The following is a 16984-nucleotide window of genomic DNA, read 5'->3' as shown; positions in this document are numbered from 1 at the left end:
GAGTTCAAGACCAGCCTGGTCTATGAAGAAAGTTATAGGTCAGCCAGAGTTAAATAGTGAGATCCTGTCCAAAAATACAAAACAACATATGACCACACTATAACTTCATTTCCATCTCTCTCTATATACATAAAGATATATTTCTTTCTTTCTATTTATCTATCTATCTATCTATCCACAGATAGATATTTGAGGTGTTGAGGGTAGTTTGCTATTTTAAATTTTAAACTCACTGTCAGTTATGTAATATTTATGGGTGGATAAGATTTTCCAAAATCTTTATTAAAGCACAGTAAAAAAAAAAAAATATATATATATATATATATATATGTTGGCATGAATTAAATTGACAGCCATTAATATAACAAACAGTGTGGCACATATGTCTCATATATATATATATATATATATATATGCATAAAGAGAAATAAATATTTAAAAATATACAGCCTAATGTTGTAGATGCAGCTCAGTGATGCAATGCTTACCTAGCATATATAAGGCCCTGGGTTTGATTATACACACAGACACACACACACACACACACACACACACACACACACACACACGGGCTAAAACGAGTCTACAGTAGAAAACAAAGAAGGCTGGGGATGCAGTTCATCGCTAGGATATCTACAGGCAGAAGATCAATTCCCAGTATGACAGCAGCTACAACGGGAAACAACAAAGAGGTTGTGATACAGTTGCATCCATGCCCAAAAATTCTAAATGTAAAAAAATATGGACTGAACTGGGCAGTGGTGGCACAGGCCTTTAATTCCAGCACTCGGGAGGCAAAGGCAGGCAGATGTCTTAGTTCAAGGCCAACCTGGTCTACAGAGAGAGAGTTCCAGGACAGCCAGGGCTACTACAACAGAGAAGCCCTGTCTTGAACCCCCCACCCCCACTAAAAGGGTATGCATGTGTACATTTCAGGTTAAGGGAAGCCATTGTGGGTAGAAATTTGAAGTTGGAATCATACTGATTAGTGGTACCTAAAGCTTTAAAGGAATGTTCCTCCCTGGGAAATACTTTTTTTTGTAAATTGCCTACGTTTAAGGCAATTAGAGGAACTGCTGGGTTTTTAAAATAATGTATATGTGTATATGTACGTATATGAATCTGTGTATTTAAAATAATGTATATGTGTATATGTACGTATATGAATCTGTGTATTTAAATAATGTATATGTGTATATGTACGTATATGAATCTGTGTATTTAAAATAATGTATATGTGTATATGTATGTATATGAATCTGTGTATTTAAAATAATGTATATGTGTATATGTACGTATATGAATCTGTGTATTTAAATAATGTATATGTGTATATGTACGTATATGAATCTGTGTATTTAAATAATGTATATGTGTATATGTATGTATATGAATCTGTGTATTTAAAATAATGTATATGTGTATATGTACGTATATGAATCTGTGTATTTAAATAATGTATATGTGTATATGTACGTATATGAATCTGTGTATTTAAATAATGTATATGTGTATATGTATGTATATGAATCTGTGTATTTAAATAATGTATATGTGTATATGTACGTATATGAATCTGTGTATTTAAATAATGTATATGTGTATATGTACGTATATGAATCTGTGTATTTAAATAATGTATATGTGTATATGTACGTCTATGAATCTGTGTATTTGATGTGGAGGGAGCAGGAGGGAGGCTGGCTGCCATGAAAAGGAGATTGGGCCTCCAGCTTTGGAGTTCTCACCTGTGGGTCACGACCCCTTTGAGGGTCAGGCAACCTTTTCATAGGGGTCACATATCAGATATCCTGTATATCAGATATTTATAATATGATTCATAACAGTGGCAAGAGTACAATTTTGAAGTAGCAACAAAAACAATTTTCTAGCTGGAGGTCCTACACCATGAGGAACAACTGTATTAAAGGGTGGCAGTGTTAGAAAGGTTGAGAACGACTGCTGTAGCTCCTTCTTTTGCATGGGCTTTTGAAACTTTTTAGGCCTCATCTAGGATAACCCTCATCTCAAAAAATCTTTAATGTGACCATACTTCCAAAGACCCTGTGTAAGGTAAGATTTTCAGGTTGTCAGAGCCGGGACTTGATATCTTTGGAGGCCGTTGTTCAGTTTACCACAGTCAGTTGATTTTTCTTTAAATTTAAGCATTTTTAAAAGAAAATTTTATGTAGCCAGGTAGTGGTGGCGCACTTGGGAGGCAGAGGCAGGCAGATCTCAGTGAGTTTGAGGCCAGCCTGATCTACAAAGTGAGTTCCAGGATAGCTAGGATTGTTATACAGAGAAACCCTGTCTCAAAAAAACCAAAGAAAAAAATATGTGTATGAGTTTTACCTTCATGTATGCCTATGCTACACATGTGTGCCTGGTGCCCAGGAGGCTAGAAGAGGGCATCAGTCCTCTTGAGCCTGGAGTAACAGTTATGAGCTATCATGTGGGTGCTGGGGATTGAACTCAGGTCCTCTGGAAGAGCAGCCAGGGCTCTCAACTGCTGAGCCATCTTTACAGCTCCTAAGCTGGGGTTTTGATATAAATTATTCCATTCTCTTTTTGTCTTTCACAATGCTGGGGGTCAAATGCCTGGTACCTGCTATGTAAGCATCATACCATTGAGCTACATTCCCAGCCCCTCCACTATACTCTTTGGTTTGTTTTTCTCCCAAGAAAAGGTTTCTTTGTGTAGCTCTGGCTGCCCTGAACTTGCTCTGTAGGCCAGGCTAGGCTAGTACTCAGTCAGATTCCCCTGCCTCTGCCTTGCAAGTGCTGGGGCCTTGTAGGGAGACACTGTAGCCCCGCCTCCTAGTACCCCAGACAGGTGTGCTGGGACACCTGTGTGAGGGTGTGGTGAGGGGAAGTCTAAGGAACGGATCTTAAGGGACGGCGCACACGTGGATAGCCTTCTCTCTCTGGCCTGGCTGCCTTGCTGCCCCTGGCACGCTTTGGCTTGTGCTTGACTGGTGTTTATCCGAATAAAGAAACCTTAGCCTTACGGACTGCGGATCGATCTCTTCTGGGACTAAAGCTGCTTGTTTGTTTCTTAAGACAGGAATCTCAAGTACCTCAAGTTAGAATTCACACTACCACTGAGCTATATGCACCAAGACACTGGATTGCCCCAAATAATGACACAGTAATAGATTTATGTATATTAAATGAGGAGCCGACTATAAATGGTACAATGGTATGCCCCTCCTCCCCCTTCCCCTGGAGATAGGGTTTCTCTGTGCAACAGTCCTGGCCGTCCTGAAACTCCATTTGTAGACCAAGCTGGTCTTGAACTCACAGAGATCCACCTGCCTCTTCCTCCTGAATACTGGGATTAAAGGCGTGTGCCACCTCCACCACCACCCAGCTGTACAATTGTCTTTTATTGTTGTTATTTATGTGTTATGGGTATTTGCCTGGATATGTCTATGCACCATGTTTGCCTGGTGCCCACTGAGGCCAAAAGAGGGTTGGATCGGCTGGAACTGGAGTTACAGACAATTGTGAGCCTCTAAAAGGGTCTTGGGAATTGAACCTGGATCTTCTGGAAGACGATCCAGTGCACTTAATAGCAGAGCCATCTCTCCAGCCCTATGCTTTTATTAAGAAAGGATTTATCTTTTGCTTAGTGACAAACAAAAAGGAGCACAGGTCTTCAAATATATATAAACACACCGTTATGCTTTATAGTTCTTCTCAGTTGCTGAAGCCAAGCAATTAATATTTCAGTAAACAAAGTTGAAGTAGGGCAGGGGTGGCACACACCTTTACTCCAGCTGTGAGGTGAAGGCCTTGGTTTACAGAGTAAATCCCAGGACAGCCAGGGATACATAGAGAAACCCTGTCTTGGAAAAAAGAAAAAAAAAAGAGCCCTGCATCTAAAAAATATTTAAAGATTTTGGGGTAGGGTCATAGCTCAGTGAAAAAGCACTTACTTGCCTTGTACAGCCTGGGATTCATTTGGTCCTCGGCACTGAAGGAAAAACAAACAAACAAACAAAAAAAAAAAACTGAATCAATAGATCAGATAGGGGCTGGGAGATAGGAAAGTTAGTCAAGTGTTTTCTGAGAAAGCATGAAGGCCTAAGTTGATCCTCAGAACCCATATGCTGGTGTGGTGGCCTGTGTTTGTAATCCCATGCAAGAAGATAGAGACAGCAGGGCCCTGGAGCTCTCTGGCTGGCTAACTTGGTCTAAGCTAGCCTAGCCAATGAGCACTAGGTCCCAGGGAGAGACTCTACCTCAAAAAACAAGCTGGACCACTCCTAAAGAACTACACCCATTCAAATAAAAAAAAAAGAAAAAGAAAAGAAAAAGCACTACACCCAGCGTCAGCCGCTGGCTGCCTCAGCCGCTGGCCGGCTCACGCCTCAGCAAGTGCACACAGGTGTCTCCTTTCACCACAAACAGGCAGCCACACCCACACACAAGGGGAATTCTATGTTAGAGATGTAAATACTCTCTGAGGAGAGGGGTCTTGGATGCATCCCCTGAGCATGAGCTGGACTTAAGGACAGACTAATGCATGGGAAGAGAAAAAAAAAATAGCATCTTTACAGTGGAAAAAAACGTGACAGCTATCACCTAAGCCAACTGATCAAGAGTGAGGCTAAAATAAGCAGAGGGGCCTTTGTCAGCGGTTACTTTGGTAATGTAAAATTAAATGGCAATGACAACAGAGCTAAGATCTCTCTTAATTGCTTGATTAATTTTTGGGACAGGAACTCACTGTGTAGCTCCGGCTGAACTGGACCTTGCTATTATGTAGACTACGCCTCAAACTAACATTGTGATCCACCTGCTTCTGTCTCCCAAATGCTGGGATTAAAGGTATTCATCATTACTCCCAGGAAGATTTTTTTAAAAATTATTATTATGGGTGTGCATATATGTGTCTTTTCCATGAGTATTTGTGTGCCCTCAGAGGTCAGAGGAGGATGTTAGATGCCCTGCAACTGGAGATACAGGAAGTTGAGAGCTGCCTGATGTGGGGGCTAAGAACTGAACTTGCTAGGGTGCAGCTTCAGCTCAGGTTCAGATCCTGAGACCGGGAAGGGGCATTGGCACAAGGAAAAATTCTGGCCCTGAATAGCTCGAGCTGTCTTTATTTATACTTAAACAGAGTTGTTTTTTTTCTACAAAGCTTACATGAATAGCTTTATTATTGGCTCCTATTTTTTACTTTTAAGTAATCATTATAAAAAGCCCCCATTGTTCCCCTTTGTACTTCCCCAAATACACTTTCCCACACCCTAAATAACCTTATTTTAGACATAGAGTTCATTTTTGCAGGCTTAACTAAACATCGAGCCAGACACGCACTGCTCTTGCAGCACTGTCAGCTGGCAGCTACTTGCGGTTTCAAAGTCTAAAAAGTAATAGGCATGGGTATAATGATTTAAGGACAACTGTGTTCAAATCCAACTTTTTCATGTCTGCAAGATATGCTTTTATACAGTTCCCTTTTCTACAACAGGGTCCCATGTCTCAGTCTCTCTGTAAAGGCAGACTTTGATAAGACACTCTTTTCCCAGCCCCCTATACCACACTTTCCCCACCATTATAAGCTCCTGTGTATGGTGAAGATGGATCTGTCCATCCCACATTTTGTATTGTATTTTTTCCTCCTGGACCATACCAGATCCTCATTGAATCTATGCTTGGTGTCCAGGGACTTACTCTCGACAGTTGGCACTCTATGTGTTCTTGAGGCTTTCCCCCTATTCTGTGTATGCATGCCTTACTCTCCTTCCCAGAACTATGAGACATGGTTCATGTTCCAAGTGTTGTTTCCTCATATGAGTCAGAAAAGCTCCCAGGATTAGGAGTGGTAGTAAGTAATTCCACATAAGAGATTTGGGAAGCATTAGCCCCCTGATGATTCTAAGGGGAAAATATTCAAGAAAGAACAGAATTTCCAGGGGAAATTACAACTGTTGCATGTGGTGATTGACAAAATGACATTGAAAACTGCCAAAGGAATCAACAATAAAACAAGAGAGAAAAGAGCCTGCAAGCTGCATGAATTCAGCAAAATCCTGCCCTGAGGTCCACTGGTTCTTGCCAAGTGAGAGACCATCCCCACCAGTCTTGCCTCGAGGAGATCCACTGGACAGGCATTTATAAACTGATCTGAGACCAGGCCACACAGCTCCCAACATGAACTGGTGTCCTCTAGAACAGCAGCAAGTGCTTTTAAACACGGAGCCATCTCTCCAGCCCATAAGGCCTATTTTTTTTTTAAATCATCATCTTCCTTCAGTTCTTTCACAAAGACCTGGAAGAACCCAGGGCTTTGAACATGAGTGTTCTCCCATTGAACTGCACCCCAGCCCCAGCCCCAGCTCCCCCTCTCCAGTTCCATTTGGACAAGCTGAAAGTCAGTCTCAATCAAGTTTGGAGCAGCTAGATATTGGCATATGACTGATGAATCTTAGCCTGATTCCCTAACCCCCACTCCAACACAGCCAAATGCTGGATGGGGGAGGGTTGGCACTTTTAATTAAGTGAAACCAAGAATGCTGTTAAATACCTTGAAGTAACCCCCCACACACACACACAATGAAGTGTCAACTATCTCAAGTCAACACGTGATATCTTTACTGCCCCACATCATTTCTATGTGATGACCACTAGCTACAGATTTCACAACACTAATGGGACCTTCTTACCAACCATTACCACAATGGCATCACCCTTCATTGGCTTAAGAGAAACAAAGGTATGGCCAAGCATCGTGGTGAACACCTTCAATCCTAGCACTGGGGAGACAGAGGCAGGCGGATCTCTGCGTTCGAGGTCATTCTGGTCTACAAAATGAATTCCAAGACAGCCAGGGCTACAGAGAATCCCTGTTTCGAAAAACAAAACCAGAAAAGGTACAGTTCTTGCCATGCATGTGCTGGTGAAGGCAGGACTTGAAAGATTTGCAAGCATTCACTCTTGACCAGTAGATGGCACTCTCCTCCCTTAGACTAAAAGAGTTATGAATGAACTCTTCCTAACCCCAGAGCAAGAACCATAGTAATGAATACTAGCCAACTCTAATTCTTGCCCAGATTGTTTATATTCCTCCTCTCTTCTTCATTCTCTGTCTAGTCCATATGTTCCCATATGTTTCCTGTAGTATTATGTTAATACAGTCACCTCTGGTAACCTGTCCTAACCAATTCAGCATATTGCCGTCAGCACCACTTGCCATGGCACTCAGATCGTCAATGTTTGCCTTTAAAACAATGCCACGGGGCCTGGGATGGCATGAAGGGTCCTCTGAGAAGGCAATGGGATGAGAAGGATCAAAGCAGAAAAGTGGAGGTCTTCTGCAGCCATCAGGGTTAGGAAATACTAGAGGGCTGACATGGGAGAGACAGCCTCAGAGCCTGGTCCCTCCTGCCATCACCAACAGGCTTTCAAGGTGCTAGCATTAGAGCTGTGCCTGCGCACTATTAGTGTGACCAAGCAATAAAAAAGCTGATGGAGAAGGAAAAGAGAATCCACTGGGGGAAGCCATCTTGCAGCAGGAGGTGGGAGAGAACAGCTAGCCAACAGCGACTGGGTTCCTAGTGCCCCCCCCCCCCAGATCAGAAACACGCAGATACACTACTGTACTGAACACATGCAGATGCTTCCCTGTCACTATTCTCTGAACAATGCAGTATAACAACTTTTTTTTTTTTTTTTTTTGGTTTTTCGAGACAGGGTTTCTCTGTGTAGCTTTGGAGCCTATCCTGGCACTTGCTCTGGAGAGGAGGCTGGCCTCGAACTCTCAGATATCCGCCTGCTTATGCCTCCCAAGTGCTGGGATTAAACGGGTGCGCCACCAACAACTGGCAATAACAACTATTTATATATATAGCATTTACATTGCATGAAATAGCATAAGTAGTCTAGAGATATTTGAAAATGCATGGGAGGATCCCTGTAGGATTTGAACTACAAAGGTGATTAAGTGCCACTAAGGAAAAAGAGAAAGAAAAAAGAGAAAGAAAAACAGCTTTGTTGTTTCACTGGCTTCCATTGTGTTATTATTCAACACTACAGTGTCACGTTTAAATTCTCTGATTCTCTTCCTCAAAGGGTGGTTGTGGCCCAAGCCTTTAATTTCAGCACTTGGGAGGCAGAGGCAGGAGAATATCTGTGTTTTGAAGCCAGCCTGCTCTATAGGGTGAGTTCCAGGACAGCCAGGACTGTTACATGGAGAAACTGCGTTCTAAAAAACAAAAACAAATTCTCTACCTCAAGGAATTTGGTTTAGCTTTAATTAGCTGATATAAATGTTTCTGAACAGACTTTGGGAAGTATTTATCTAGAAAACAGGTTTATTTATTTACTTTTTATCTTATTTTATTTAAGTGGGTTTTTTGTTTTGTTTTGTTTTGTTTCAAGGTTTTGTTTCAAAACCCTGTCCTGCTTTGGAGCCTGTCCTGGAACTCTGTAAACCAGGCTGGCTTCAAACTCACAGATATTCACCAGCCCTTGCCTTTGGAGTGCTGGGATTAAAGGCATGTACCACCACCAACCAGGCTTGTTGTTTTGTTTTTTTTCTTTTTAACCAAAATATAAACTAGATTTAAGGTGTCATTTCCTAGTAGGCTAGATCACATTCCCTGAACTCTAAACTCAGTCGGATTACTATGTAAAAATACTATATTATTGAGGCCTGCATAATTTTTTTTTTTTTTTTTGGTTTTTTGAGACAGGGTTTCACTGTGTAGCTTTGGAGCCTATCCTGGCACTCGCTCTGGAGATCAGGCTGGCCTCGAACTCACAGAGATCCGCCTGCCTCTGCCTCCCGAGTGCTGGGATTAAAGGAATGTGCCACCAAGGCATTGCCCAGTGTAAGCTCCTTGAGATGTGGGGTCACCAGAGCTCACAAGCACACACACATATATACATATCTATGTGTATGTATTTGAGAGCCAGTGATGCTTACAGATTATTCTCCTATACACAGTGGATGCGGTTTTTTTTTCATTTCTGGAAAAACAAGCTAAAAAAAAATGAATACCAGACAAATGAAAACCAGACTTCAGCAGTTACATGCTGCTTCCTGAGTAACTGAAGAATGTGCTTCTTGGAGTTAAAATGAGAGATCTGTTTAATATGGATGAAATACCAACACCCCAGGCATTTTTATTGACATTTCACTGTGACTTTTTGAACTTAAGAGTGCTGACACGAAAACCTATTCTTTCTGCTCTGGGAAGCCTGCAGTAGGATTGCAGAGCCAGGAGGTAACAGGCGATGACAGGGTCTCTCTCTGTGTCTCTCTCTGTCTGTGTTTGTACTTTTTCACCCACACTGCTGCAGGATTCCGTCTCGAGAGCATGCTCAAAAAAACACATTCTCAAAACCATCACTTCTCTTGCTCAGGCTTTGCTTACCCTTTCAGAGAGAAAAATGTTCGCAGTGGGCATTTGTAAAGACCCCCGTTCCCAAAGTCAGGGGACACTTGTGCACTTTGGAAACAGAGCGTTTCCAGAGCGACTAAGCAGAGAACCCCGTGGCACCCAGGGTACATTTGAAAATAGAACTCAATGTTTGAACAGTTCAGGATAGCCCCTCTTTGCGATCCTCCCCAGCACTCGCTGCTCTGGGTTCCGGGACAGCCCTGGCGTCTGGCAGCAGACGGGGAGAGACATGCTGTTTTGTTTAAATCCTCCACATTCTTTGCCATTTCCCCATTGGCCGGATGGGGCTACCCTCCCCGCCGCGGCCGCTGCTGATGTCAGCCTGGTCGCGCTCGCTCCTCCCGCACCCACCTCCCGGCCCCAGGCACACTGCAGCTCGGCGCGGTCTCTCCAGACGCGGCGAGGTAGCTGCAAACTCACGGGCACGCACAGCGCTCTCAGAGCCGAGGGACTCGGGGGAGGGGACGCGCGCAAGGCGCTGGCAGCCACCCTGCGAGGTTGGAGACACCCGGGGCCCAGAGCAGAGGAGAGCCCTGGCGGCCGCGGCTTCCCTTTTCTCTCCCAGCTGAGCTCTGGAGAGACTAGGGACTGGCTCTAAAAAAGAGCAGGAAATCTTGTTTACCGCCCGGGGAGAGGAGACCAGCAAGCCTTTGTTTGGAAAGTCAGCATCGCCGGCTTCGGCGGCAATGTGTTCCTGGTGACATTAGCCCAGGGTAGACGGGTCGGAGGAAAAGAGGCTCGCAAGGTTCAGCTCTGCTTTCGGACGAGGATCTAGAGGGTGACTTTTGTGCATTTGTTTGAATTTGTAGAAATCTTTTTTCCCTCCCTCTTGCCTCTTTTGCCCGCTGCGGGGCATGTCCTGATCTGGTGGCCGCGCCTACCAGCCCCGGGCTGCTGATCCGAGCTATCTCCTGCGGGTCTCCCTCCCTCAGTCCCTGACTTTGCAATACCGGGAGGGCTTATCTCCGCGAGGAAGGAGGCGGGGGAGTCACAGACACCGGGACTCGAAGCTTGACATGCTCCGGGGCGGACCGGAGGCAGCCAGGAGCTGAGCGCACCGCCGGGGCTGCTTCGCTCGCCGGCTCCCAGTGCCCTTGCCTTCCGCCGAGAGCCAACCTTGCTCATCTGTTGGGACGCCCCCTTCTTTCCCGCGGTCCGCGGCCGGCAGGACCATGCTGTTGAAGGAGTACCGAATCTGCATGCCGCTCACCGTGGACGAGGTAGGCACCGCGCCGGGCCTCGCCCGCCCCTGGTCTCCAGCCGCCACCACTCGGCCGGCGTGTCCCCAGCGTGCGGCTGGGAAACCCGGGTGCTACCCTGGCGCCCAAACCTGGAGGCTGGAGGGGAGGAGGCAGGGTATTCGCCGTTCCCACTCATCACCCGGGCGGGAGAAAGGTGGCGTGGGGGTGGGGCGGGGCAGTCCAGGTGGGCTCTTCAGGGACATCTAGAAGCAGATTACTGGGGACCACAATGCGTCGCAGGGAGCTGCTGCGCCCCCTCCCTCCAATTAAGCAAATGCACAGAGAGAGTCCAACAAGAGCCCAAGCATGCTTTGCAGCCGAGGTGTCAAGGGTACTCCGCCGTGGTGGTGTCCACAGTCCCCATGTCCCTTTTACAAGGTGGGCTTGCAGGGATAAATTCCGCGAGGGTGGGATCTGAAGACCAGAGTCCCGACCGGGGGCACGTCGGAGGCCTGGAGGGGTCCGTCTAGACCCCCGGATTCTTGTCGCCTCCGGTCTGGGCGCTGGCTCCTGCCCAGCCGGAGCATCCAGGCTCCCTCCGGGACCTGGCTTGTCCTTTGCTGACCGCCTGGCTCGGAAACTTTCTGCGTGTCTCGTTCCTTCCACGGCGGGGAGCGTGGTCTGAGGAAGAGCCCCAATGGTGGGGGCCTGCGGCATGGCCACCGGAGGGCGCTCCAGCACGCCGGGCCAGGCTCTGGGTGTCGGGGCTGCAGGGTGGGGGGCTCCCAGCTTAAGGGCTCGGCCTGCACGCGCAGGTCAGTTTGCATTCTTTCGATTTCCACCCTCCCCCCTACAGCGAGCTCCGCCATTCAGGAAACGGTGACTCAGTAAGGGTCACTCTTGCCCGGGCTTCCCTTTCGTTCCCCTTTCTCCTCTCCACCTTTTTGGATATTTCACAAGTGTTTTGCATCCGTCCAGGGACCCACAGCGAGAACATGAAGCCATCAAGGCAATTTGAAACAGACTCGAGTGGTTTGGTGTGGCAACAAATGAAATCAGCAATTCACACGTATTTGTATTTAAAACCGGTGCATTTAATCTATCAGACATGTGATCCACTCACTACTTTGTGAAAGAGGCCCTGTGCTTTTGTGTTACTCTGGCTATGGCTGGCTCCCGGAGGGCGGGGGGAGCAATCTTCCTTTGGCATCTGGCGCCAGTGTTAAGGTGAGACCCTAGGACAATCCAAGACAAGATCAAAGTAGCCTGAAGTTTACAAAACCACACTGGCTGCCGAAGATTAAGGGAGAGCTCAGACATGCTCCCATCCCCCACCCACACAGCTTTATCAACAAGCTTTGGAGTTTGCACGCATTTCAGGGGTGGCAGCAGTTTGAGCTTGGTCTTAAACAGTGGAAGCCTGGTGGTTGGGTGCCTCTTAACCTTTTTAATGGAGAAGCTGAATACAGCTTTGTGGAGAATGAAGAAAGGCCAAATGGATAGGATTGAACACACACACACACACACACACACACACACACTCACACTCACACTCACTCCCACTCCCTCCCTGGTGCTGTGTGGAGAGGCTGTCTTGCACACACACACTTGCTGGTGCTGCTTGGACAGGCTGTCTTCTGTCTCCTTGGGCAATGATGAGACTTAGAGAAACACGCAAAAACTGTCAGATAATCAAGAAAAGAACCTGTTCTAGAATCTTCCTTTATATATTAAGACCCTGTCTCTCTATGTAGTCCTAGCTGTCCTGGAACTCACTATCTAGACCAGACTGGCCTCAAACTTCCAGAGATGTGCAATTAAAGGTGGATGTCACCCCCACCTAGCCTTTCTTTCTTGCTAACATCTCTTTTTCTTGTTTGGTGTTTTCCTAAGCTGGGCATTTCCCCCCACATTTGTTTGTTTAATGTTAGTATTCAGTGAAGTAACTACGACTGAGTGGCATAGGTGGATGGTCCGTCCTTCCTCCCTCCCTCCTTTCCTTTCTTTGTAGATTCTGCTGGCCTCAAGACTCAGAGGTCCACCTGACTCAGCCTCTTAAGTGCTGGATTAAAGGCGTGCACTGCCACACCTGTTTAGGATGCCCTTTCTTAATTGGCCAATTAAGCTAGACTCTACCTGTAGGCTAATTATAAATTATTTAACGTGTAACTCATTTATACTAAAGTAAATATGATTCTGTTTCTATAAGGTCATGATTTGATTTTTAACTTTTATTTTTGTTTTATTCTCTTTGTGGTACTGGGGATTGAACATGACCTTGATCGTGGTAGGCAGGCCACATCCCCTGCCTGAGGTCATGTTTTGGAATTTTTCTCTATTTTGTTAGAGAAGCAAATGGGGGCAGTTTAGATAGGAAGTCTCAAACAGGAAGAATTCAGATTAGCCCAATCCGCTGATGGGTAAGGAAAGTAGACTTGGCTGGCCAGATGTCTGGCACTTGAGTCTGAAGTGGTGGAGCACCCTACAGTCTCCACCATCCATGGTGGTGCCCTGCTGACCTTAATACTCAGCTCTGCCAAGGAACTTGAGTGTCTGGCTGCAGAAGATGGTTACTGCAAATTAAGTGCTTTCTGGTAGCTGAACTTTTGCTTCAACTTCTGGCTCCTTTGGAGTTGATGCAACCTGTGTGGACTTTCTGCTGCTTGTCCCTGATTAACTTCAGCTGTTAATTAGTAGCACTTGCTGGGGTTTTGCCAAGGAAGCAAATGCCTGGGTTTTGGAGAGTCAGTCTTGTCTTTGTCCCCTTTCCTTAACCCCTGTCCCCACTTGACCTCTGGTGCTGATGGAGAGTTAGGGGTTACCAGGGATAGGTAACCCCTGGTGCCTATACCTGGTGCCATCACTTGGGAGATGGAGGCAAGAGGCTAAAGAGTTTTTGGAGAGTTCAGAGTCATCCTCAGCTATATAATAGGTTTGAAGTCAGCGGTGAAACCCTGTCCTTGCCCTACCCCACCCCCCAAATGCTGCTGTTCCAGGCTCAACCACTAGTTAATAGCAGATTGAGGAGGAACGTTCTGGTAATGTCATTGTTTGTTTTTCCTTACCCGGCTCTTTGCAGTGTTTAATCCAGGAAAAGGAAAATCGTTTCTTGAAAACATAAAGTCAGCACTATCATCGAAATAAAAAACCAGGGGCCTTTGAAATGTTACGGATAGTGTTGACTTCTACTCTCTGTCCAGTCTTATTTTAACACATAAAATGTTCCCCAGTTCCAGGAAAGAGAACAGCTCCGAGAGACTGAGAAAACAAAGCCAAAGAGCTCCAGTCTAGAGCAGGGTTAATGGTGTGTTTGTGTGTATTTCAGTGGAAGAAAGCTGGCCTAGCAAGACTGAAACTCTGGACTTGTCCCCAGTGTTTTACACACACACACACACACACACACACACACACACACACACACACACACACACGAGAGGGGGCGGAAGGTTCAGAATAAGGAATTTAAGAAGTAAAATTCCATGGGTTAATTGTGATTGTGTATGTGCTGGTATACATGTTGAAGCCAGAAGACAACCTCTCTCTCTCTTTCTCTCTCTCTCTCTCTCTCTCTCTCTCTCTCTCTCTCTCTCTCTCTCTCTTTCTTTCTAGATAATAAGGCCTCTCAATGGCCTAGAACTGCTTGCCAAGTCAGCTAGGCTGGCTGGCTAGTGAGCCCCAGGGATCTGCCTGTTTCTGCCTCCCCAGTGCTGGGATTACAAGCGAGTCACTGAGCTTTCCCCGCCCCCCCCCCCAGCCCCAGGGTGTGGAGATTGGACTCTACATTTCACATTGCTGACAGAACTCCCTCCCTAGCCCTCCATGATCAAACAAAAATACATTTATTTGTGTATGTGTGTGCTTGCCTTGTGGAGATCTCCTTATCCCAAGTGGGTCCCAGGGATAGAGCTCAGGTCACCAGGCTTAGTGGCAAAGTACTTTTACTGGATGAGACATTCCATAGCCCTTTTGTGGGTTAACTTTAAGTAAAGACAACAACAAAAGACAACCCCCCAAAACCAAACAAACAAAAAACTTCACTGGTGTTAAATGCAGCCATCTTTGAACTAAACATAAGCCTGGTGAGAAGTCATTGACTAAGGGTCAGGGGTGAGGGTCTGACAGCTGCTGTAAATAGGAAGATGTTGTCTTCATCTGAATCATTTAGATTCTGGAATTTTAGACTTGGAAGTGCCATGTATTAGCAGTGTCTATAGCCATACTCTTTTGTTTTCCAGAGGATTCCAGGCCTATGGAGGGGGTGGGAGCTCATAGATTGCCTGTCTCGTAGCTAAGATGGGGGCTGGGTTGGAACAGGGCCTCTGATCTCTGGTATGAACCTGTTTCACAGGAGGCTGTAAGGGCTTTGGTCTCTCTCTCTGTGATCCCTGTTGCTGGCAGATGTTATTCCCCCAAGCCCCATGCAGCTGTGTAGCATGTCTATAGGCAGGGCCTCCCCTAGTTGAAGGTAGCTTGGAGACTCACATCTTGTATCTACCCAGGGGACACAGAAGTATAGTCCCTGTTAGAATCTACTGGAAGTGTGTCTAGTGTGGAAGTGTTTGTTTAGCATTCATGAAGCTCTCTGATAAGTCCCTAGCAGCTAAAAACAAACAAACAAAAATCATTACCTGGCTGTGATGGTGCATGCCTATAATCCTATCAACAGGCACATTGAGACTAGAGAATTAAGAGTTCCAGGCCAAGGACCTGAGAAATGGTTTAGCAGTTAAAAGCACTTGCTGCTTGGGGCAGTGATGGCGCATGCTTTTAATCCCCAGTGGCAGGCGGATCCCTGTGAGCTCAGTGTCAGCCTGGTCTACAGAGTGAGTTCTGGACAGTCAGGACTATTTCACAGACAAACCTCTTGTAGAGGACTTGGGTTTTATTCCCAGCATCCACCTGGTTTCTCACAACCATCTATAACTCTAGTACCATGGGATCCAATGCCCTCCTCTAACCTCTGAGGGTACGCATGCAGCAAAAAACAAAAACCCCTGAATACACATAAAATAATTATAAAAAGAAACAGTTTAAGATCAGCCTGGGTTACTTGGTGAGACTGTCTAAATAAATACATGAATAAGTAAATAAGCAAATAAGAAAAAGATGTGCCTCCCCAAACTAAGCCCATCCTAAGAGAATGTAAGGTAGGTATCTTAGTTTTTGTTTTTAAAATAAAGCACAAAACTGTTTAAAACGATTTTTCTTAAAAAAAAAAAAAGTCCTGACTGCCCTCCCATTAGCGAGTGTGCAGGTAGGGATTTACTTGTGGTCTTTAGGGATTTTCTTCACAATGAAGAAAAACAGAAACATCTTGTCTCCTCTTCAAGGAAAGAGGCAAAAAGAAAAAGGAAGAATGACAGCCTTGCACACAGGATGTCATTTGTGCTCTGCTCTGGTGGACAGCCAGCACTCTACCCAGGATTCTCTGGTCCCAGGAGAGCTCCCTTACTGATGTTTCTAAGAACAGACTCGGGAGCTGGGTGCCCAGACCCCCCCCACAAGGATGTGGATGGAGGTGCTAGGGTTGAAGAGGACAGACGGGTCAGCTCCTCTCTTTCCCCCTCCTCCCTCTCCATTGGAAACTGACAGAGTGCTTCTGCAAGCACCCTGCAGACCTTCTGGAAGGAAAGAGGGTTTTAAGGCTGATGCCATCAACTACTCTGTGTGTTGCACAAAGTGGTGCCTACCCCCTTGAATATGAGGCTAAAGGCTCCTTGGAGTATGGCAAACACCTTTTTTTTTTTTTTTTTTTTTTTAATTTTCTGTGCCCAGTTGAGCGGAACCAAGGCTAGGACCATGAGTTTGATTTCTGAGTGATCTAAGCAGCTTCCTTTGCCAGTGTCATTCACTGAGAGTAAACAGTGTCCCCAAAGCCACCCTGCTATCATGCAGCGCTCTAGTCTTGCTCCTGAGTGGCATGGAAGGTTAATGGATAAGTGCGAGCTTTCACCACTAATGGAATAGACAAGGAACAGATGCAGGTCTGCTGGTGGACCGGGAAGTTGACTTTGTGCGGGAAGGGACACTGCACTTCCCCGGTCATTTAAGGGGACACCTGTCATTGGGAACAGATTCTGGGCCTTGAGGGAATAAACATGCATACTGTTATTTTAGTTATTCACTGTCACATTTGATAGATGGTAAACTGATAGGCGGAGATTGCTGATGGGGTCTCAAACCCATGGTCTTGGGCATGCTAGGCATGTACTCTGCCCTCAGCCCTAAGGTTCTTTTCTTTCTTTTTGTTTCCCTTAAAAAAAAAAAAATTGCTGGGCGTTGGTGGCACACCAACCTTTAATCCCAACACTCGAGAGGCAGAGGCAGGAGGATCTCTGTGAGTTCAAGGCCAGCCTGGTCTACAGTGCTAGTTCCAGGACAGTCTCCAAA

General features: G+C 45.8%; 1 protein-coding gene across 3 annotated transcripts in view; it reads left to right on the top strand.

Moving 5' to 3' along the window:
• Window positions 1-9746: 9746 nt before the first annotated feature.
• Pitpnc1 (phosphatidylinositol transfer protein cytoplasmic 1) overlaps window positions 9747-16984 on the top strand; it is a 268351-nt gene continuing 261113 nt past the window's right edge. For 2 of the 3 annotated variants that reach the window (XM_027425851.2, XM_027425854.2), the window contains exon 1: window positions 9750-10633. In XM_027425851.2, the coding sequence (XP_027281652.1) occupies window positions 10586-10633 (48 nt within the window). In that variant the 5' untranslated portion in view covers window positions 9750-10585. Of the gene's footprint in view, window positions 10634-16984 lie in introns of all 3 variants that reach the window. The other variant, XM_027425853.2, reaches the window with a different exon arrangement.

Source organism: Cricetulus griseus, chromosome 7 (assembly GCF_003668045.3).
Source record: "Cricetulus griseus strain 17A/GY chromosome 7, alternate assembly CriGri-PICRH-1.0, whole genome shotgun sequence".
In the NCBI taxonomy this organism is placed as follows: Eukaryota; Metazoa; Chordata; class Mammalia; order Rodentia; family Cricetidae; genus Cricetulus; species Cricetulus griseus.
Note: the sequence above shows the minus strand (reverse complement) of the source record. Positions and strands in the feature narration are given on the sequence as shown.